This window comes from Gallinula chloropus (assembly GCF_964237585.1).
Source record: "Gallinula chloropus genome assembly, chromosome: 17".
Classification (NCBI taxonomy): Eukaryota; Metazoa; Chordata; class Aves; order Gruiformes; family Rallidae; genus Gallinula; species Gallinula chloropus.
Window position 1 is genome coordinate 7328595 of NC_140102.1, and position 23619 is coordinate 7352213.

Consider the following 23619-nt stretch of genomic DNA (forward strand, 5'->3'; position numbering starts at 1 on the left):
CTTCAAAAATAATAAATTATTAGTAGCTGTCAGATTTTTAAATTACATCTGCAGTAGCAAGAGCACTACTTCACATCTGTCACTTGTATGCCTAAGAGAATAATGCCAAGAGACATATGAAATGGAGATTCTAAATGTGAAGGGCAATATCTGCATTGAGCAGCAATTCCCGAATTACTGTCTGTGCAGCCAAGTTAGTATCTTTTGGTCAGTGGGCCCTAGTTAAATGAGACTCCCTCCTGCTGCTGGAGGTCATGTAGAGGACCACACTCTCCTTTTCCTCTATGTTCACACAGCTGATTGTACCTGATAAGTACAGTTTGTATTATCTGTGCCCCGAGTTACCATTTTGGTGTTGATTGGTTTTGTCATCAAGAGGAGGGAGGCCCAAAGATTTTGCAGGGAGCTGTGTCTAACCACTATGGGACAGGATGTCACCTTAGAAAATGTGATTGTACAATTACATAATACTCTCTCCGTACCTTCCATGTGTGTGTAGCTGATCAAGTACATTTTGTCATCTACACTCCCAAAACAGTTTCAGCACTAGTGGTTGGATGGGAGGATGCCATTGCAGGTTTACATGGTGCAATGGCTACTGTGTTTGGACACAGAATATGTAGAGAGCAATTTGACATGTGATTGACTGGCAGCTGAAAGGAAAGACAAGTCCCTGCAAAAGGTAATGTACAACTCTGCTGTTTTAATTGGCACAGCCTGTGCGTTTGCTGAACAAGAGAACACAGGTGAAACACCACAGCCCTAAGCCTGTTCCTCTGATCAAATGTTTACACAGTTGCAGCTCAAACATGAACTGTGTTTTAATAGTACTGCTTAAAATTCCCAGCCAGAGGTAGAACAGTGTGAGAAGGAGAAAACAAGAAATGAATGTACTGCAAATGCTTGCAGCAGTATTTTTTTTCACTGAACGTGTCCTGGTACTTCTGGGTAACGTGTTCTCTGTCCTGGCTGATATTTTATTCCTTCCTTTCAAAATGTTCTATCCAGTTACCCCTAGAAGCTGTTATAATGTAAGCACAGAATCCTTACCACTCTTCTAATGCCTGAAGTAAAAAGGTATTTCTGCGCCTGTTTGGGAGGCAAGTTATGTCACCTGTGAATGTCTAGATGTTTTGAATGTTGAGAAGGACACGGGGATTACAGATAGCATTAAATGTTGTCATTGGGAGGAAGAAGTTTGGATGTTTGGTTGGTTGGGTTTTATTTTTTCCCAAACCAAATATTCAGGTTAATGTCTTGATAAAAATATTTCTTTAATACTTCCCAAATAAAAGCCCATGTTTTATGGGAGCAGAAGTTAGAAGGCCAGTAGGCAAAGTAATAACCTAGAGTCCTGTTCTGCAGAAAGACTTTTGCCATTTCTTGGTAGGATGAGATAAATGAATGGCATTATGCTTTGGTACCACACTTCAGCAAAGTTACACTATTCCAGAGCTCGGTGTGAGGCAAGGAGGGGTTTAAGTTGATATGCTGAAACTACCTAAAGGGGCCCAGAAGGTCTAAGGGAGAAGTTTGTGCCAGTATTCTAGGTGCTGTGTCCTACTATAACCTCACCAGGGCTTTTGGAACTAATTATTGAGTCCAGGATTCAGGATTTTCTTTACTCTTTTCCTGGAAGATTCCAGCTTGGGACAAAGATCATTCCATCTGTCCCTTTTCTAAGCTAGAGCTGCTCTTAAGCAAGAAAAGGTTAGAGTTGGTTTGGTAGACATAATTAACTACAACTAGTGTAAGACATGACACAGGTCAACTAGCTATCATTCTCTTCAGAACTACTCTAGCTAACAGTCTATTTAAGCGATGATGTCTTCTATTTTTGCCTGTGATAAGGTTTAGGAAGCTGATACAGGTGTATTGCTATGAATGATGTTGCAAGAGAACCTGGTGTGGCTACAGCATCAGGTCTCTTGAAGACGTTTTTATAGGCACTTCAGGGGGAGTGGAAACTAATGGGCTGTGGGTGATGAGATGTTGGGGGTATGTGTGTGGGGGGGATCGTCTCCCTGAGTAAGCCTGTGGTGTGCGCGCATGTGTGTGACTTGTAATTCCTTATGAGCTAACGGGGAGGAAGTGTGTTGGGGGGAGGGAAAGCTGCGCCGCTGGGTAAGTGCTGAGCACCAGGAGAGCTCAGGGCGAAGATGTCGCCTGTCGCCATGCCCGCGCGCCGTTCCCGCCTGGGGACGGGCAGCAAAAGGCGGGCTCCGGCCCTGGCCCCGCCTCCGCATTCGCATTCCAGGCATTGTTCCTGGACCCGCCTGAGGCCGCCGGACCCGCCCCGCCGGCCCTGCCCCGCCCCTACTCGCTTAAAGGAGCCGCCGCGGCGCTCTCTTCCCCTTGCTTTCCCCTCCCCGGCCTGCCCCCTGACCGCCCGTCCCCGCCGGCGCCGGGCCCGCACCCGGCGAGGCGGCGGCGGCCGGGCAGCCCGCCTCAGCGCCATGGCGCTGGAAGTAGAGGCGTCCGGGTCTCCCTTGAGTTCTTTCCTGAGAGACTTCCCGTCTCCGCTGGGCCCGGGGGAGCCGCTGCCGTGGAGCTCCGCGGGCAGCGGCGCCCTGAGCAAGGCCGAGGTACCGGGCACGCTGGCCGAGCGGGCGAGGAGCCTCCTGGGCGGCAGGTGAGAGCCCGGCGGGCCGAGCGGGCGGGCAGGTAGGCAGGCAAGGGGCTCTCGCCGGCCTCCCCTCAGGGCGGCGCCGCCCTGACAGTTGGCGCCCGGGGAGGGGGGGTGGCGGCGCCAGGCCGCTGAGGGGAGCGGGCGGTGAGTGCCCCTTCCCGCGCGGCCGGAGCAGGTGCAGGCGGCGCTTCCTGAGGAGACTGCCCGGGCTCGGCCGGGCCTGATGGTGCCGTCCTTGCCGCGCCGCCAACGGCTCTTACAGAATTGAGAACAGTACGGTTGTTTTGGCTTGGTTTTTTGTTTTTTTAATTATTTTACCCTTTTAAATTGTTTTTTTTTTGGTGAAAATTCGCCAGAAAGCTGGGCTTTTAACAGCGCGCTTCTGTGACAGGCGTCCTGCCAGGATCGGTGCCTTCATAGTAATGTTTGTGTGCTCTCGAAAATATTTTGCTCCCACTCCTGATGCACGAGAGATTAAATTACAGCGCCGCAGTTAGCGCGATAGGGCGATTCTTGCGGTAAAGCGCCAGTAGTTTGAATTCAAGTCCCTAAGGGCACCTGTGTGGAACTACTTGAAAGTCTGGAGAGAGGGAGAGGAGTCGGTGAGCTGCAACCTGCCTTGCAGGGCTGTCAGGTGTAAAACGCAAGCCAGCTGGGAAAGTATTCGGCTCCTTTGGAGTTGTCCTGGTGAACGGAACGTGCTTCTGTGGGTTTCTCACATTGATGTTTTGTCAAAACTTGCAGAGCGTAGTCGCACCAGCACTGGAAAAAGCAGCTCTTCTTTCACTGAAGTTTCTGCCATTCCCTGATTTCTGAGGAGACTTCTTAATGACATTCCTCCTAATCAGTTTAGACTTCCTCTTTAACACTGCTAAAATGGGATGTTAACACTTTGGATATGACTTTTTTTGGCTTCACCAAGAGCAAGCTGTCTTGTGCTAACCTCTTCTGTCTCCTGACACTGGCCTTGTGTCTGCTTCCTAAAGCACTTCACCGGTGGGGCCTGTGTGTTCTGGGTTTTGCAAGGCTCCTCTCATGGTGTTCTTCATTAACCTGTTAAGAGTCCAGAGCAGGGATTGTGGCTGTTCTAAAAGAATCAAAGTGGAGGACTAACTTGGTGCTGTGGTACTGGGAATAATTGGTGAAAAAGACAGGGAGTTGGGGGAATCTGGTTCTGTTTAGGTATATGCTGAATGTTACCTGGACACTAGAGGAAATTTGATTAACGCAGGGGGGGAAAATAGGTTTTAAATTACTTGTCTCTCTAATTACTGTCTGCTGAGTTTGTGAACACTGAATAGATTTTTCTTGTTGTCAAAGCTGTATAGGTGACTTTTAAATTGACTTAAAAAAATAATTTCTGTGCTTTATATCACAGAGTTGCTCCTGGACATAACATCATTCAGTGTGCCTGAACTTAAAGATGAGAAATGTGTACAAAGGCTGGTGACAATTTTAGGCTGTGGGTGAAAAAGACCCAGATGGTCACTGCATTACTTACTTGTGCTTCGACTAAATTGCTCATGAACAAAACACAGCTGTCACATTCCAAAGCAAGATTGCAAAAAATTCATCATGTGTACTGGATCTTTGAACTCTCTGGAGCAAGAGTGGTTCTGGATGAGTGCTTTAAAGAACAGACTAATGCCACTCTCAAACAAGTACTTACCATATGGCAACCCATCTGCCATGTGGGCCAGGGTAATGTTTTCTGGAGGAAGGTATGAAGCTGTAGAGATCCGGGATAGGTTCTTCAAACTGTAGTGATTTTTTAAAGCACTATTTCTGAGCTGCGTACCTGCTAATGTTCTGTTGTTCTCTAGTGGGCATTCTAAGAAGTGAAAGCAGAGAAGAGTGCTGCTTTTGCAGTGCTTTCATCTCACCTGTCACTTCTGGTGTTTACACAGAAAGGAGCCTGCCCTCTCTGAAGCTGCATTTTTCACATACCTGCCCTGCAGCCAATGCTGATTAGGCAGCCTGCTTTGCGGCTGAGTGGAGCTTTCTAAGCCCTGAGATAGGAGGGGGGTGGCAGATACCTAAAGAAAGCAAAGCAGAGTGAAAGTGCAGCAATCTACTTATTTATGCTTCTTTTCACAACACACACTTGGGAAACAGAAATACATAGGAAAGTGTTTTTACAAGCTCTCCTGGCTGCCTGCAGGCAAAACAGTGAAGTAACTTGTGTGCTGCATACCCGAAGTGTCAAATGTAGGGATCCCAGCAGAATTACAGCCTAGGTTTGGACTAGGCAAAGAGAAAGCATTTTGAAATTGAAAAAAAAGCTGCAGTTTCCTATTGGGTAGGCTCAGTTCTTGCATGTGGAGAAAAAGAGAGGTAGAGCCCAAAGCCAAGACCGGAATATAGCATTCTGAAAGGGGAAGCCCTCTTCTCAAAATTCACGTAATTAAGGACCAAAGCTAAAGTGTGAGACTGTGTGAAAAAATGCCAGACATCATGCCTTCTTTCCCATGTTTGCTAATGTAGATCAGTTCAAAATGCAGTTTCAAAGGTTACATAAGCTTTTCCATTGATTTCAGTATAATAGGTGAAGGAATTTGAGGAATTAAGAGAAAGAAGGATGCTGAAGGTTATAAGAAAAGGAAAGATAATATGAAGGGATGACACAGGACCCTTGAATGTTTGTGTAAAAGTTGTTGAAGGTGCAAAAGTGATGCCAGATTAGGAAGTGAGCTCAAGAGAGATCACTAGATTAGATTCAGTGATCTGTTGTTGCAGGTAACATCCCCCAGTGGAAAATATGAACGTTCAAGTATTATAGTGTCAGTATAACCAGGTTTAACACTATGAAGATTTTACTAGCTGACTTCTGGCATTGATGCTTGTTTGGTATTTCCTCAAGTTGAGACTTCCTTAACACTCCAGCATCACAGAATGTATTTTACATGATAATTAGTAACAATGAAGGATTTATCTTTAACCCAAAGTGTTATTGGGAATTGAGTTTGGCACAGAGTTCTGCTGCTTATTTCTGTGTTGTGAGATACTTCATTTGCACCCACACATATGTGTGGGTCATGCCTGTAAGGATGCATGACAGTAAAAGTCCAGCAACATCTTTGGCTCATAAGACAACATATAGTGATGCTTAGCTTGTTCTTCCAGTTGCCTGGAGGCATAAATCTTTGTGTCTTTGCAAGGAGAAACATTCTTTCTCCACCACCAATCAGGACTGCTGTTGAGAAGAGAAGGGGGTAAGAAGTAATATTTGTTAGGTCCAAGAAGGAGTTTCTGTGTGCTGTAGCCTTGCTAAGGCTACACACATCTCTTACATGGAAGCAGTCTTTACTAAGCTGAGTTATCCTGACAGTCTTTTGCAAATGCAGCTAGCATGTAAATAAGGCAGCCAAACACTTTTGCTTCCTGCAGGACTTCTGCTTAAATTGCTAATCTGGAGAAGCTTTGCAGATGTTTCTACTTCAAATAATTCCTTTAAATTGATGGAACTGCCTGCCTTGTATGAAGCTAAATGCATAGAATTCTGAAGAATTAGGGCAGGTTTAAGTAACCTTGCTTTGCAGAATTTTATTTAACATACATTTTTGAGTAAGAGCTATGTGTTCTGAAAATCTGTGGAAATGGGCTAATGTGAAAGAAGGGTCTGTTAGTTACTTCTAAAGCTTTCAAAATTAACCTGAAATTTTACTAACTTGTACAGAAACAGAACATGAGATGAAAACAGACCCCCAAATACAGAAATTTACCCTTTCCCTTGATAGGAGCTGTGTGACCATCCTGTGACATAGCCAAAGAACAATGTGAAATTCCAGCAGCCTTCCTGTTTGAGGAGACTTTATGACAATAACAGTTGTGAGACTCTGGCTTCCTGTTCTGCCCCCTCCCAAAACGATTCACTGTGTTTCATCTCTCGGTTGCCTCAGCATCCTGTTTTGTGTCTTTGTGTTTTACACTGTAATGCTTACACTCAAGGTGTGGCCCTGGCATCTTTATTTTCAGGGTTTTCCTGCTTTTGGAATAGTTAATTCAGCAATTCTGATATTTTGATGTGTTTGTGATGTATGCGTGAAGGGGGAGGGAATCTTACCTTGTTCTGGTTTAATCAGTCTCTTCTTAAAATGCCCTTTAGTCCCTTTCTCTGTGAAAACTACTTAATACCCTGTCTACTGTGACCTCTGCTTTTAATAAATCCCATAAAATTACTTCCTTTCCTAATTTGTACCATTTATTTTGTTATTGTAATGTGCTAATACTTCTCATTGCTAGAAACATGTTTACGGTATTGTTGATCTATTCATTTCAGAGAGAAAGTGAATTTCATCTGTGATTGCCTACAAACAAACTATATAGTGTTCATGGAGCCAGCTGTGCTCAGTAGCAGGGGTTAGCAGAAACAGCCTGCTCTTTGAGAAGCAGCAGTGTTCTTACAGGTTTATGATTAATAATGTTAGAATTGGAAGCCCTGATGAAGTTAATGCACAAGAGGAATGAGGCATATCTGCTGTTTACTAGTTAATTTAGCAAACGGTTAACAGACAGACTCTTGTAGTTTTGGGTGGTGGTCAAGACCATCTTGTCTTCTGTTGGGAGTGGTTTGTCCACTGCTGCTTGTGAAGCTGATGGCAGGGGCACCACAATACACAGACTGAGAGGGGGAAATTCTCTACAGCTCATTTTGTGCATGTGTTTGGGTAATAAAAGTTTCTGTCAGTTCTGACCTACCTCCAATAGTATATAGGGACTGAGCAAACTGTTGATTTTGTGCTTAGTAAATTGCTTTTCAGAATACATTTCTTATTTGAAAACTCTCAAGAACTTTTCCCTGATACGAGATAGTCCCAATAGTAATTTTGGAAAAGAATCACTGCCTTTAGATAGAAAGTGTGTGTATGGGGATTCCTGCAATACAAGAGAGAAAAAGCTTAATGAGATGCTGAAAAAAAAGGTCAAATCTATAGTGATGAACAAACTTTTAGGGCTGGCTTGCTGGTGCTTAAATTGGTTTCTTTGGTTCTGCTTGGAAAGCTGAAGTTGTCTTTCCCTAGATCTTGCATGTTTTACTCTTGTAATGCGAGTGAAACACTTTCTGTTGCTGTTTGCATTGGACATCAAGATAAGAAATAATTTTGAAACTACAGGTTTAGGACTTAATTGAAAAGTTGCTTCTGTGGGATTCAGCCTCTCCTGTTCTGCTGTTTGTTTTTTCTTCCTGCTGAGAATGAAAAGGTAGTAGCAAGTGATTCTGTTGCACGTTTTCTGTGCAAACTGCTCGATGATCACTGAAAGGTCTAAACAGATGGATTCTGGATTCTAAAGCTTCTGCTTTGGATAGTTTCAGAAGAAATCTGGAAAAAAAGCGTGCTTCATGTAAAGATTCATCAAAAGATTGACATTCTGTGTATAGCATTGTTTATATATTTGTTTTGATTCCATCTTGTTGATACTGTAAGGACCTGATGTCATTGACACCAGAAACAACTTCCTGTGTTTTGTAGGATGCCAGATGTTCTCTCTTTGATGGATATATACTTGTACTTTCCTGGTCACCATCACCCTGGGAGCTCTGGGTTCTGCTGTAACTAATGCTTAGACCACTTGAGTGGAAGCATTCCGTAGTTGTTTATAAGAATAAAAAGAGGGGAGAGAAATAAAAGTAGCAGACTGGGGAGAAAATACTGAACACAAGCAGCTTTTGTTTATGAGGAAACTTGTGACCTCCTATTATTTTGGCAGTATGAGAGGATCTTTCACTTACTAGAGAACTGCTAACGTTTGCAGATCTGCACTAAAACCGCTTTGCTGATATAGCTGTAACGTGCTGGAAACACTCACTGAGTCCACAGTGACAAACTGTGCTTTACTGGCAAAGCTGAGTTGAATGGGATCTTCTGGTGTTACACTGGCAGGGTTGCAGGTAAATGCACAAATAGATCTTCTCCCTGACACACATCAGCTGCAGCTGAGTTATGCTAGAAGCTCTTGCTAGTAGATACACCACCTCTCTGTTCCTCAGCGTATGCATATATGTTCACATGCGCACTGTGAAAGGAAAAGGGTGGTGCTCTGGCCTGCAGTACCACTGTTGCAGCGTTGCCATGACTTTGGTAATACTGTCTAGAAGGAACATAATCACAAAATCATAGGGGTTGGAAGGGACCTTGAGAAATCATCGGGTTCAACCTCCCTGCCAAAGCAGGCTCCCTAGCTCATACTGCACAGGTCAGCATCCAGATGGGTCTTGAATATCTCCAGAGATGGAGACTCCACACACCCTTGGGCAGCCTGTCCCAGGGCTCTGTCACCCTCACTGTGAAAAAGTTCTTGCACATGTTGGTGCGGAACTTCCTGTGCTCTAACCTGCAGCCATTGCCCCTTGTCCTGTCCCCACAGACCACTGTGTCACCTTTCAAATTAAAAAAAAGGGTTATAAGTGATCAACAGCCTAGACAATACAGTTAGTATTCTCTTGTGCTTCTCTTTATGCAAACAGAGGTTTCCTGACAGTACTGGGGGAGAATGTGTGTGTTTGGGGCACTGAGATGTGAATGTTTTCCTTCCAAAAAAAGGTAAATAAAAATTCAGAAGGCTTTGTGTAAATACTAGATGTTTGGTATGTCCTAGTGAGGGTTTGTACCACTCTCCACCAGGTTACACAGAGCTTGCTTCTCTCAGCATAAAGTGATGAGGAGCAGCTGTTTGGAGTCTGCCATCTGCCACACTGCTCTGCTTTCTCAGAGCTGCTGTAGCTGTGGGCGTAGAGCGCAACAGAAAGTCTGTCATCTGTTTTCAAAAGCACGGTCACAGGATGAGATGTGGTGGTCTGACCTTTGATGCTGTAGATGCTTCCCCCTTCCACACAAAGCTGTTCAAGCTGGAGGGAGTGAGGGGCATCCTTGAGCTGGTAGCCTGTTTGCAGCACTCCTTGCAAGTGTGCTGGGGACTTAATGACCCAAATGAAACCAAATAGGTGATCTTGCTAGAGTTTCTGCTGCCTAAAGAGACAGCAGTATATTCTTTTCTTTCTGAAGGCAGTAACACTCTGTTAGTGTAAAGGGTCAGTAGCAGTCTCATGATTAGTCTGACGTACATGAATATTCTGTGGCTGTGACATGACAGCTAGTCTTTTAAAATAAAATAGAAAACTAAATTATATTGCAGGAAAGAAACAAAGTGAACATGAAGAGAACTAAGTTCTGTAACTCATACCAAATCTAAATTATGTGAAATACACATGGAAGCAGAAAACAATTAGGTAACTTTGTTTTGGCCCACAGGTTTGTGTATCAGCAGATGCGTTGCACAGCTCCTTTTAACAATACTCTGTCTGGTAGTCTGGAATCTTTCAAGGAGGAGTATGGTTTATAAATTATGTGTGTTCTTTATTAGAAGTGGTATTGCTCTACTCTTTAATTTACTACTTTAATCTGTACATGTGTTTTACCATGAAATGGCTGGAGAATATGAACTCTATACTCCAGCCACTGTTGAGCTGGTGGTGAAATTACGATGCATACCTCATCTACACTGTTACAACTTGTATTAATTTTAGGTTTGGGGTTTTTTTTTTTTTCAATCGTGGTCAAAACACGCCCTTTTGTTTAGCAAAGAAATAGCCTGTAGCAAAGAAATTCGAAGACTGTTTACTATTAGCATGTGTAGGCGGAGGCTAGGTAATTAGTGTTGCATGTGTCATAGAAATGGGGCTGACACCTTTATTCTAAGACTTTAAAAGAGAGTAACATATTTTCTAGGTAACACACCCCATCAGCTTCCCTCTTCCCAACACAGTTGTTTTCCCACTTAGGAAACAGCTACAGTATTTCTTCTGATTCATGAAGATTAAATTATGCTTGGTTCAGCCTGTCAGCAGGGTGTCTTGGGCTTCTTTGAAAGCAAGAATTTAACAATAAGTGACATTATTCTTTGCTTAAAGAAAAGGTTTGAAGTCTGTTATGGTGACTGCAGTGGGCTTCTACTTTTACACTGGTTGCCATAGGTACTGTGCCTGATTCCAGATACTCTCTAGCCAAGTGAGACCTTGTAGTTCTGAACTGAAAAAGCAGTTCTTAATCTTCTTTAATTATATATTTTTTTAAGTCTTGAAGTCTCTGATTTAGAGAACCAATAAACATCTAAACTGAATGCAAGCTGCTTTGCCTTGGAGCTCCATTTACCTGAGCTTGAGTAAAATATTGGCTTACCAGTATGGTACTACTAGTATTAATTGTTTCATATAGATTTGGAGAACTGTGGAGGGGAGGAAATGCACAGGAAGGAAAGCTGAATGAAATGTTATCAGTACTGAAGAATTTCTGAATGTCCTTTTTAGGAACTGGGTGGTGACTGGAAAATGTTGAAGGATGTGACATAATAACTTGTAAACCTTTTCTTTGTTACAGGCATCCTGTAAGCAGAGGTTTATACAGGACTTGTGAATTACAGCACTTAGTAGATTGCCTTTTGTTTAAACTTCTTTATTTTTAATGGACCCGGTTCAGCAAGTCAGGGAAAGCAGAAGTCTGTGAAGTTTGAAATCAAAGCATTATGCCCTCTTCTGATGCTGGACTGGAAACCCAGACTAGATTTAAATTATTCCTTCAGCATAGCAGAGAAAGTCTGAAGATCCCTGAAGCTGTGGCTCTCGCTGTGCATTTAAATGCATAGCTGTTACACTTAATATTTTTTGTCTCTGTTCTTGAAACTGAAATCTGTTTTAGCTGAAGTTTCTGACTGTCAGCAGTGTCAGCTACATAGCTGATGTTTTTGTGGCTTGCATTTTCATATTCCTTTCTTTTCCACCTATACAAACAAAAACAGGAAGTAGGATTGTTTCTGGGGGGTTGTCATATCTGTTTCATATGTGTTTCTTGCATGAACTTTCAAAAGGTTGTCTGTTAGTGTCAGAGTATTTATAAGCATGCATTATTACTTTTAACTTGGGTACAAGAGGAACTGACTCTCCTGAATGTATTAGCCTGACAAAAAGGCCAATTTCTGCCTTTCCTTGATGTGATATGACTGCAGCTAGCACCGAAAGGACTGCAAACACATTTCCATCCATTTGAAGTACTGAAATGACTCATTAAAGTAGGCCATCACTGCTACAGAATGCATAGCATAAAACACACTTCTGTTAGCAGCCTGCTGACTAACACAATGCTTTCTGTTTGCTGCCACAGGAGGTACTCTACATGACTGTGAGGATATGACAAGGCCTCTCTTTCAGAAACACAATGGCAAAATGCATTTCAGCTTGGTGTCACTGGGATCTAAAACCTCATGGTCTTTCCCCTCCCACCTCTTCTGTATGCACAAAACCAGGCATCTCTCAACCTCTGCAGGGACCAGTTGCTTCTACAATTTTTTATACTGTAGCCAACTAGTTTTATGCAGGACTTTCTAAATGTTTCCTGGTGAAACAAAGTCTTGTCCTTGACTTGCTATAGGTGCCTTAATATGTTATTTGCTTTGGTTGTATAATTTGATACTTTATGGTTATCAGGTACTTCATGAGCAATGGATAAAGTGCTGTTTATGGATGTCCGTGTTTATTCTTCATTGTACAAATAGAAAATGTCTGGTATGTGTGTTATGTACTGTAATTGTTAGTGCCTGCCCTGGGAATATAGTGAGTATAAAAGAGTTATTTTCTAGTTGCCCCATTTTAAAGTTGGATGGGGCTTATTTGTTTACAAATTCAAGAGCACTGTTGCAAGTATGTGCTTCCTATAAAGCATGTGGGTTTTGTCAAACATTGAGTAAAAAGGAGAGGGTGTGTAGATCATGTAGAGCTATTGTCTTCTAGATGCTTACCTAAAAGCTTCAGTTGAATCACAAATCTTGGAGTCTCTTTTAGTGTGGCTCCACTGTCAGCTCTGTTCTTTCTTCCTGGGTGATTTCTTTGGGGAATTTCCAGCCGGGAGAAAATGGCTGTTAAAGGGCTGTAGGTTAGTGGTGACCATGACTTCTTGTGAAGGGAAGGGAACTGGACTCTTAACCTTTTTGGAGGTTTGCATGTACCACAATACAGAGATCCTAATACTGTCTGTTGTCTAACAGTTGACTGCAAGCAAGAAATGTTGTGTAGTGAGTAGAAACAAAATGTTTGTGTTCAGAGTCTAGAATTGAAGGTAGCAGTTCCCATCTGAGAGCTTAAGAGAAGGAGGTACCATCTGTGACTGGAGTGTGAGGCAACAGTTTGAAAACATGATTCATACGCTTCTTCCTCTTTGCATTCCTGAGAAAGCAGTTGTCTAACTGAAGATCTTACTAAAAGATGTGTATGAGTAAATATTGAACATATGGTTTCCTCTACTAGTTTACTAATGAAGTTGGAATTATTGATTGTGTGTAATGCTTTCTAATTATGAGGTCACCAACCATAAACAGTGAGGTGGTAGCTCAATTTCAACTGATCTGTTTTGCTCTCCCTTCCTTTTCTTACCAGCAGAGGTGTGTCACCACTTCTTGCAGCATCACTGATCCATGCTGCAGTTGATGAACTTCTCCAGACAGACCTGACTGAATTTAAGCAGCAAAGTGTGGAAACAGAGGAAGAAGGAGATGAGGAAAGATTCACCTGTAAGTATACCTTTCTCCTTATGTGGTTTTCCCAGAAGCTGTCTGTTAGAAGACTTCAGTGTTTTGAAATGTTTCCCAGAATATTTGGTTAGGCTGCCTGGCAAGCAGCAGGGAACAGAACTTACTTGCTCCTGCTGGGTATCTGTGGGATGAAAGGTAACTCTGCTGGTTATGTGGGCAAGATGCAAACGTGGTGTCTGGAGCCCTGAACTGATCATATAGGTTGTCTTTCTGGAATGGGAAGAAAGCTTCCCTTTCCAAAAATGATTAATGACTGTGTCCACTGTGCTTCCTGAACTGAACTATTTAAGAACTTTTTCCTCATTGGAGAGCTTCCTTTAAATTGAACTGGTTCAGCTCTTATCTTAAGTTGATAACCTCTTGTATTTTTTAAGTCCCCTTTTCCCCTTGGTAGCCTGACCTTAGCTGATTACTCCTATATTTTGACACTGGCATCATCGCAATTGTTGTTGTGCAGCCACATTGAAACCTTAAATTCATCCATCTTGCTTTTGTCTGTTCTTGGGACCAGACTTTGGGTCCTCCACAACCTGAACATCTTGAAGCTCCAGATGCTTTCTCTTGGTAAGTTTCTTGATATACTCCATCTTTATTGATTACTTCTCTCCACACGGTCCCTCATAAAGGTGGAATCCTGAGGGATGAAAAATCTGATGCGTATCTTCTGCCTGATGCCTGCATTTTTCCCTGAGTGAATTGGAGAGAGAACAGACCTTGGTGACTGAGTGCCTTCTGTAGCAGATGGGCCTATTGCATTTACATGCTGAAGTGTTTAACATTAGACTTTACCAAACCTTCAATTCCAATGCCAGGAATTTAAATGGAGCAAGATGCAGGAAGAGTCAAGTATAACAATGGAGGAGAGAGATGTCTTAGGCAAACTAGTCTATCCTGTAAGGGGAAATACTTGCCCTTCCCTGTTTCCTTGGGATGGTTTCAAAGTCAGTTCAGTGTGCCCCTGAGGATGCATCTCCAAGCAGAGCTCTGATGATGGCCAGTATACCACACTTCTCCTGAAGTCTGTTTTGTGTTCACCTACAATCCTGAAATGGCAGGAGGGGAAACTCATTCAGTTAAGTCTTGCTGCATCTTGAATATTTCATCCCTTGCCTTAATGTTTCACAGAATCACAGAATGTTAGGGGTTGGAACAGATCTTGACAGAGCAGGATCCTTGAAAGTCCAACCCCCCGAGCAGGATCACCTAGATTAGGTCACAGAGGAACATGTCCAGCTGGGTTTTGAATGTCTCCAGAGAGACTCCATAACCTCTCTGGGCAGTCTGTTCCAGTGCTCTGTCACAGTGAAAAAGTTTTTCCTTATGTTCACCTGGAACCTCCTATGCTCCAGCTTACACCCGTTACCCCTTGTCCTGTCATTGGACATCATTGAGAAGAGCCTGGCTCCCTCCTCCTGACGCTCACCCTTTACATATTTATGGACATTAATGATGTCACCCCACAGTCTCCTCCAGGCTAAAGAGACACAGCTCCCTCAGCCTGTTTGCAGCCTTCATATATCTAGAGAGATTCCCTCTACACGTGGGAAGACTTGGCTTTACAGCAGTTTGCCTGAGGTGTAAACAGCATGCCCTACAACAGCATGCCCTGCACCAGCATGCCCCGGCTCTCCTCCTCCGGCGCAGGGAGAAAAGATTGGCCGGTGGGCGATCAGGCCACCGTGACCAGCGGCATCGGGACGGCAGCAAACCGAACTGCAAGGCGAGAGCGGGGCGGGGCGGATCGCGCCCTCTGCTGTCCCCGGCTGGGCTCCGCTCTCTCTCTGGGGCGGGAGCCTCCCAGGCCCTGCGTACGGAAGCAGCTTGCGAGTACCTCCCGCAGCCCTTAGAGGCTCTTGTGGGTGCCTCCTCAGTCGCTTTGAGTTCAGTGTCCCCAGAGCGTCTGGTTTTCGCACTCTGCCTTCTGTGTCTGTCGGTCTGTGAGCCGTCACACCGGCTTCACTGTGACTAGCTGAACCTGGTGTAGGCTGATGCCTGAGATGAAGAGCAGGCAAAAGAAGAGCCTTGTGTCACTACATCACTGTAGCAGATAGAGATACAGGCAACAGAGCTACAGTATGGCTTTGTGCAGTTGGAACTGAAGGAAATCAAGGTACTGATCTTCCATAACTAGAAACTATACTATTATAGAATCTCTTAAGTTTGAAAAGACCTTTAAGATCATTCAGTCCAACCGTGAACCTAACACTGCCAAAATGTATGTATGTTATGTTTGCAGCAATGGCAATAAGGCATAGGGTAAGATCTCCCATTATCAGAAGTGATAAATGCATCTCCCTTGTTGTCCTCTTTACATGAGAGACAAATGTACCTTACTGCATTGTGACTTTGTGCTCCAGTAGTGTACCTGTATTTGGTATCGCTCAACCTCTGTAGGAAAATAATGAACAGCATATTGTAACCCACGTGTAGGCTTTCAGCACAAATATTTCACAAAGCATCTGAAAACTGGTCATCAGTGGTCATCAAAGCATCATGCAGTCACCCTGCTGGGGAGTCTTTGTTGATTACTATGTAATTATCTTTGAAGTGAACTGTAGCGATAATATAAGATGCAAACTGCTATGTGCTTGTGAGCCTAGGGATTGTAATTCCTAGTTCTGTGCCTTTTGACAGTCTTCATCCCACAGACATTCAGTTAGTGAAGTTCATCTGAATGGCTATTCTGTAATGTTTAGAAATGGTGAATAATGAAGAACTTGCTAGAACCTGGACATTTTCCTGGTCACAAGCATCTAATGTCCCTGGAATCCTGTATGGCTACTTTATACTGGTTGCACTTGTACAGTAATTCATGCTGCTGTTTTAATCTAAAGGCCATAGATTGGAGTCTACTTTTAAGATAGTGTAGGCAAAGTCACAACATCTTGAGTGAGTTCCACCTTGAAGTAGTCAAGGTTCTCTGTCACTACTCCTTGTTGACAAATTCCTGAGTATCTTCCCTGTTCTGATGGTTGAAACTTTCTTTAATTTCCATCTTATGTATTCCTGTCTGTTTTATGTATGTTCATTCTTGTGTCACCATTGTCATTTAGACCAAATTGCTACTCATCATTACCCTATTGAGCATTATGGAAATCTGCTTACTATTCAGGTACTGGCATTGCCTGATCTCAGCAAGGAATATCTTCTTTAAAGGGATTTATTTCTCTGCACATTTGGCCTGTACTTTTTCTGCTATTTTGTAATTGTTAATACATCACTTTAACCACATAGCTAGGAAGAAAGATGTTCCTTGTGCTACAGCACAGTGTGGACTCTCTCTTCCTGCACTGCAATAATAACTCTGACAAAAAAAACCCACATTCTTGGAATGATAGAGAAGTGATTGTATAAAAACAAGGTACGTATGTGTGTATGGCTGTTTGATGTAGTAAGCTGCAGAAGAATTTCTAGTGTTAAGGCACTAAACTGTCAGATTTCACAAGCGTAATAATTAAACAGCAGTGTGTCTCCAAGTCTTCTGGTGAAGACAATTATGAATATGTAAACTAATATCTGTAGACAAGGCTGTCTAAGATACTGTCCTATTTAATTATATTTGTATATGGGATGAGTTAATATTTAAAGGTTTTTACTGTTTTGTCCATACACACCTGCACATTAAGCAAACCAAAAGTAGTTTTGGTTAATATGTAGAGACTGCTAATCAAAGACCTGTGTTTAAATATAAACTTTCAATTCTCCAGGCCCAGAGATGCATTTGAGGCTGGCCATCCAGTGTTGCTGAGAAAAAGAAACGTTTGCAAACCAGGAGTTATAAAAAGGGCTTCAGAGAAAGCTTTAATGCTAGCAGAGTTGGCAGGAGGCAGGATAAAACAGAAATTGGAAGGACAGTCCGTGCACTGCAGTTCTTTAGGAAGCACATTAGTGACCAGCAAATTATTTTGGCTCTGTTGATAATCTTGTCAGTGCTTTTTGAAGTTTGTTGATGTGGCATTGCAGCAGTGTTCTTACTCAGATAACAAAACTTTAAATTATTACCTATTCTAAGAGAGATTGTGTTGCAAAGCTAGACACAATGCCAAACACCAAACCGTTCTGTCTGATGAACAATAAGTTTGGATTAATTGATATTTGGGACCTATCCAGAAAAAGATTTGAGTGTCTGGCTGGAGCTTTTCATGCCATGCTCAGTGGGTGTTTACTGTTCTGCTCTGTAATGACAAGGCAGGAAAGTAGCGGAAGTGTTCTTCTGTCCCTCTGCCTCTTACAACCATGTGTATTGAAAGAGATAAAGACAACAGCTTAAAATTCTAATCTGTTCAGCTCAACTGTGAGTTGAGCTATTGACCTCAGCAAAACGTTCTCCGACTTCCTTGTTGTTTCAGTGGAAGTAGTTCAGTAGGACATAACCTGACCCAAAGCTAGGCTAATGCTTTTTCAACCTTTGTGTCCAAACCAACAGCAATTAAACAGCAATCTCTTATCTTGAAGGCTTTTCTGACCTCTTGATTTTTTTTTTCCTTGTGGGGATGCACTCCTACCACTATATCTTGTACATTTTACTTATATATATAATAATAACATTTATGCCTAATTGCCAGGCAGATTTTTGGGTCTTTTTTATGATTTTTGGAATATAATCAACTACTTGATAAACCTCTGTTTTGAGGGAGAGCTAGTAAGTAAAGAAGCTGCTCTTATCCTTACTGTTATACTGTTTTCCATTGCAGCTCTCTCTCCACATTGTTTCAGAAGCCTATTTTATCTCTTGCAAAGCCTGTAAAGGCAGAGTGCTAAATATGTGTATGTAGCTCTAGAGAAAGAAACTTGACAGGCCAAAGGATGGGGTAATGTAGGAAAACAGGGTGGACAACTTACTGTTTTGCTTTTTTTTTGTCAGTGCTGGATGGAGAGTCGTTGCAGCGCTGCTTCTTTAACAAGCTTCGGGATGTTTGCTCTGAGTGGCAGAAGCAGTTGCCACCGCTGAGACCGCTGAAGCGGTTCCTCCTTGTTTCCATTCACGCCATCCGTAACACTCGACGGAAAATGGAGGACAGGCATGTTCTGCTCCCAGAGTTCAATCAGCTGTTTGGCTTATCAGTAAGTCTGTACAAAACTGGGGAGGCCAGTCTGTTAGTTTTTCAAAGTTCCTGTAAACACAATAACCTAGTGGTTCATGATTGTAAAACAGTAAGGATTTGTTGCCACAAGTTATTTATCATCTCTATGCTGGAGCAAGAACTCAGATTGCCAGGATCTACCTGCTGACCTGATACAGAATGATCTTGTGACCTTGGGTTTCATGTCCTAAGTGATACAGGGAGACGGGAAGCTCGCCTCATGCTGCTGGAGGTAACTGATATATTAAGAAAAGAAGTGGGGAGAACAGCAGTTGTAGAAGTGCCAATTAATGAAGCTGTTGTGGGACTACATAACCAGCTGTCTGCTGTTCCATTTCCAGATTATTTTCAAGGATATTAAATGACTAACAGCAAACAAAGAAAAGTAATTCCCCTGCAAAGTACCCAGTTTATCAATTTTGCACATGGATAAACTGACTTAAATTGTCCTTACCTATAAACATTGTATGAAAGAAAGCCCAGAATAAAGAATCTTTGCTTGCTGGTGTGAGTCTATGAGCTATTTTGTTTTTGAACACTTATATGTCTTCCTCTCTCTCCTTCTCCATGAAAGGATGACATTGATCGAGCTTACTTTGCGGTCTTTGACGGCCATGGTGGAGTGGATGCTGCCAATTATTCAGCAACCCATTTACATGTAAATGTTGGGCTACACGAAGAGATTGTTAAGAATCCAGCTGAGGCCTTGAAATGCTCTTTCCAGAAGACAGATGAAATGTTTCTTTTCAAAGCCAAGAGAGAGGTGAGTGGGTAGAGATTAATTCCATTGTATTTAAATAACACTGAGAACTGTTGGACAACATAGTATTAACCAGAAAATTCTGGCAGTACAGTTTCTTTGAGCCTCTGACTTCTTTATGAAATTATGCTGCATGTAAAGGTTTTCTTTGATCAAATTATTTGGTTTTTTGAGGAAAAAAACAAAATGATGATGCTTGCAAGTTCAAGGTAATTGAAAAACAAGTGTTAACTGGATTAAATAATCCTGCATACCAATTATTTCAGAGAATGCTCTGCTGCCTCTTTGCCTAAATTAGGCAGCCTCTAGATGTTCTGTTGTCTGACCTCTTACCTGGAAAAGAGCTTTTTCTCTTCCTGATAATACGGTCCCTATCTTCCTCTTTCTTGTCCCACCATTAATGTCACAGGTTACAAGATGAAAAAAGTATTCTGTGATTTAAATCAGACTCTTCAGTTCATTAAGCTTATTGATCAGCTTTGAATCAAGTTGGTATGATGAACATTCTTTCCTCGAACCTACATAACGTGAGGATGGTTTATTGTACAGTTTAATGAGAACTCTTCTATTATAGCAGTAACTGAATATGGAAGCGTTCATTGTTAAGATCTTCATTTCTGTCAGTGAAGTACAAAAGAGGGACCAGCACCTCAATGAGGTCTGACTCTCAGTGATATTTACAGGGAATCTAGGACAGTTAGATTCCTCCCTTTTTTAACATCCTTATTTAACTACCTAAGCATAAGGGGATGTATGCAGAGCAAGGTGTCTGTAGTTGCTAGCGGCAGAGTGGAGAATGTGGAGGAGACTGGAGAGACCTCTGTGTGTTTGTGAAATGTTTGTACTGTTGAAATTCAGATCCTTTTTCTCTTTTGTGTGTCGTGTTTTCAACAGTAGAGGTCTTAGTCACCTAGATCAGTTTTAGTATTGATACCAGAGAAGGAAGAACATAACAGAGGTAGTATTTGCCATCTGCATGTTAGAATATGTAGACAGCTTATTTCTTGTCTGTCTGGTGTCTTAGAGCTTTTTATGAGGTACCTGAATTATGATTGGGAGGTCTACTCTAATTGTGATTAAAACTAGGTTTACAATGTTGCCCTGTAACCTAGTAGGGCTTGTTGATTATTCACCTAAGATACCTGATTTCTTCTGTAGAAGCTGCGGAGTGGTACAACAGGTGTATCTGCGTTGATTGTAGGGAACAAGCTACACATAGCATGGCTGGGGGACTCGCAGGTAATGCTTGTGCAGCAAGGAAAAGCTGTGACATTAATGGAACCTCACAAACCAGAAAGAGAAGTAAGTCTGGCTTGGTTTTTTTTGCTCTTGTGTGTGTGTGTGTTGTCAGAATCTCACTTAAAAACTTTTGGAATCAAGCCTTCTTAAGTGTTCAAGGCTTTGCATGATTACATACATTGTATGGTGGGCTTCAGCGAATTGACGGTTTCTTTTTTTTTCCATCTACTCCTTTGTCTTAAAAAAGGGATCCCTTCAACTGTGCCCCCTTGAAAGCTCTGATGGCACTGGTAGTTCTGACTTCAGTTCCTACTCAGACTCTCTTTTCAAAATTTGTAGTAATTAAAGAGTTTCACAGGATATTTTTAGTGTGTGAATTTAAAACTGCCTGTTACAAATTATTAATTTGTGATTAATTGCTATTTAAAGTGTTAGCATAGTGCAAGTCATAATATGCTCTACTGTAATTCAGAAGCTAATGATAATCTACCCACCTAACTGGCTTTGTATTTTCTATACATTTATATATATATTGCATTTTCTATACATTTTAAATAGCAAGCTACTTTATTACATGAAACGAAAAGTTTAGATAGCATTGCACAACCCTTTGCTTTCATAGTGTGAATATTTGTAATAACTGAGTAGTTAAAGGAGCATCAGTGCAAATGTCATTGTTATGTAGTCTAGTTACCTTGTACTTCATTCCCATATTTGTATTTAGCCAGTTGCGTATGGTGTGGGAAAAAGTGGCAGGAAGAGTTTCTTGGGCACATGGGAAAGAACATGAGGATACAAAAACCTAAGAATTCTGTTTTGTTTTTTTTCTGGACAAGCAGTGATAGTGTTGAGAAGTAGGTAGGTTGTTTCCAGTAATCTTAAGTGAATGTTTCTGAGCTAGGTTCTGATATGTGTGTTTGCTTTTGTCTCTTTTTTCTCTTTGATTGGGTAACAACAAGGTCAGTAAGCCACAGGCAGGCTTTCAGCATAAAAACTGTATTCTACTGTTTTTCAGGATGAGAGAGCACGTATTGAGACTCTGGGTGGCTGTGTAACCTATATGGACTGCTGGCGGGTTAATGGGACCCTGGCTGTTTCCAGAGCAATAGGTAAGATGATAACCAACAGAACTAGTTATTGTTCAGATTAAATTTGATTAAAACTCACTGCCTGAGCGTATATGTTTACTCTAAAGTCTAGCTTACAGCTGTATAACTTACTTAGCTCACAGCTGTATAATCTTACTGGTTTTACCATAAGCATGGAATATTGGTTTATTTTGCATACAAGCCATAACAGTCCTAATTTCTTATACTTCTAAACATTTTACTTCTTGTAAATATCTTTGATACTGTGGTGGTATACAGTAGCTTAAAAAATTCAGAGTATTTAATTTGTAAAAGTGGAGGAAATAATGAATGTTCATCTAGCCTTTCTTATGTGTCTCAATGTCTGCTTTGTGAAGGTTTTTTTATGCACTTCAATATTAACATACCTTTCTCCTGACTGCAGTTCTTAAATCAGATTGCTGTGTCCTCCTTCAAATCACACATATCCAGCAATTTAGGGCATTTTAATTGTAGTATTCCAGAATCTTATTAAATGAGCCTGCTTTGCCACTTGCCAATTAGGGCAAAAAGGGAAGAGACCCTGGGCAAGCACTGAGGATAACTGTAACAGATGAGTGGAGGCAAATTAATATAAATTTGTGTAATACTCTTTGGATCAGTAGCAACCTACGTTTAATAAGTAGGTCCATATGAAACTTTTGAACTAAATGCAGTGAGCAGATCCTTATGGCATTTTGTTCTGTATCTGAATAGCTAAGAAAAAGTCATGTTCATAGCATTCTGAAGGTTGGACAGGAGGCACACCTGCAAAATGAAGGCCTGGCTACATCCTTGCACAAAAACATTTCAGAGAGGAAAACATTTTGAGATAATTTTCTTAATTTCCCTGCAAAATTAGGAAAGCATGAATTAGAGTAACTCCTTGGAAAACCACTGGATTTAAGAGGCTTCCAAGCATATGCAAAGAAACAAAGTTTTTCTGTGCTTATTCCATAGTTTTTCAGTATTCTTGTCCTGCATTAAGTACCTCTGGAAATATGATCTGGCAGTCCTTGAGGACAGTAAAAACAGTTAGTGAGTGAAGTAGTAACTGTTTACATTTGAAGTAATAAAGACTTCATTTTGATTGTTTTAGGTGACATATGTCAGAAACCCTACATCTCTGGTGATGCAGATGGAGATTCATTTGAGCTGACTGGTTCTGAAGATTACTTGCTCCTAGCCTGTGATGGATTTTTTGATGCTATCAAGCCATATGAGGTTGTAGATTTGGTCCTAGATCATTTAATGCAAACCAAAGGAGTGGGTCTCAAGGCAGCAGAAAGACTGGTGGCAGCTGCAAAGGAAAATGGATCCAGTGATAACATCACTGTTCTAGTGGTATTCTTGAGGGATCCTCAGGACATCTTGGCAGACTGTCTCAGAGACCCTAAGAGCTTTGGGGCTGGTGATGATGCTCAGAGCTCACCCTTTAATTTCCTCAGCTGCGAGGCAGCAGCCACACAGTGACAGAATCTGCTTAATCCAGAACATTCAAACAAGTTCACGGAACTGCTTTCCACTGAAGAAGCCTCTAATACAATAGGCAAAACATGGCAGAAAAAAAAAAGACAAATGGACATGCATTTAACAGAAAGGGCAGATTCCTTTGACTGAATTCCCATTTGTCTTTTCCTTCCTTCCTCCTCCCATTCAAAAACACTGAGCAGACGTGGAGATTTGGACAGCTATTTTGTCTCTGGGAGTGGACATCTAAAGTGCGTCCCAGGGCTGTTGGTCATGTCCCTCTGCCCTGGAAGTGGTAAGAAACCATAACACATATAAGCTAGTGGGTGAGAATACCCATTGTGAATTCTGAGTGAAAATTCAAAGTAGTGCTTAAAAAGAATGCAGTATGTTGTATTGAATTGTGATGTTACTCTGGAGATTGGGAGGAGAGAAGCTGTCCCCATCACAGACAAGCCTGTGTGTGGTCTGTAGGAGCAGGTGTGGTGTGTGAGACCGGGTGATACCATTATGCTGTTGTAAGTTGCTTCTGTTTTGTACCAAAGATGATATTACAAGAATGATGCCGCCTCTTTATTAAGAGACATTAAATTTTGTGTGTATAGAGAGGAGAAAATGAAACTGAATTCTCTAGAGAAAGTGCAAGACAGCTAAGTAGAAATATCCCAGGCAAAATGATGCAAAATCATGCTTTCTGGGATGCTCTGGTTTATAAACTGGAATACAATATTTAACTGCACTGGATTATTTCTC

At 41.9% G+C, this 23619-nt stretch overlaps 1 protein-coding gene across 2 annotated transcripts; it reads left to right on the plus strand.

Moving 5' to 3' along the window:
* Positions 1-2456: 2456 nt before the first annotated feature.
* PPM1F (protein phosphatase, Mg2+/Mn2+ dependent 1F) lies at positions 2457-22869 on the plus strand (the record flags this gene model as incomplete). Of its 2 annotated transcripts, none has more annotated exons than XM_084271949.1 (7): positions 2457-2632; positions 13053-13186; positions 18072-18271; positions 18866-19054; positions 20210-20353; positions 21306-21399; positions 22496-22869. In XM_084271949.1, 7 exons carry the CDS (start codon positions 2457-2459, stop codon positions 22867-22869), a joined length of 1311 nt encoding a protein of 436 aa, XP_084128075.1. The 2 variants fall into 2 exon arrangements, with proteins under 2 accessions (XP_084128075.1, XP_084128076.1); XM_084271950.1 differs by having other exon boundaries at positions 13056-13186.
* Positions 22870-23619: the final 750 nt, after the last annotated feature.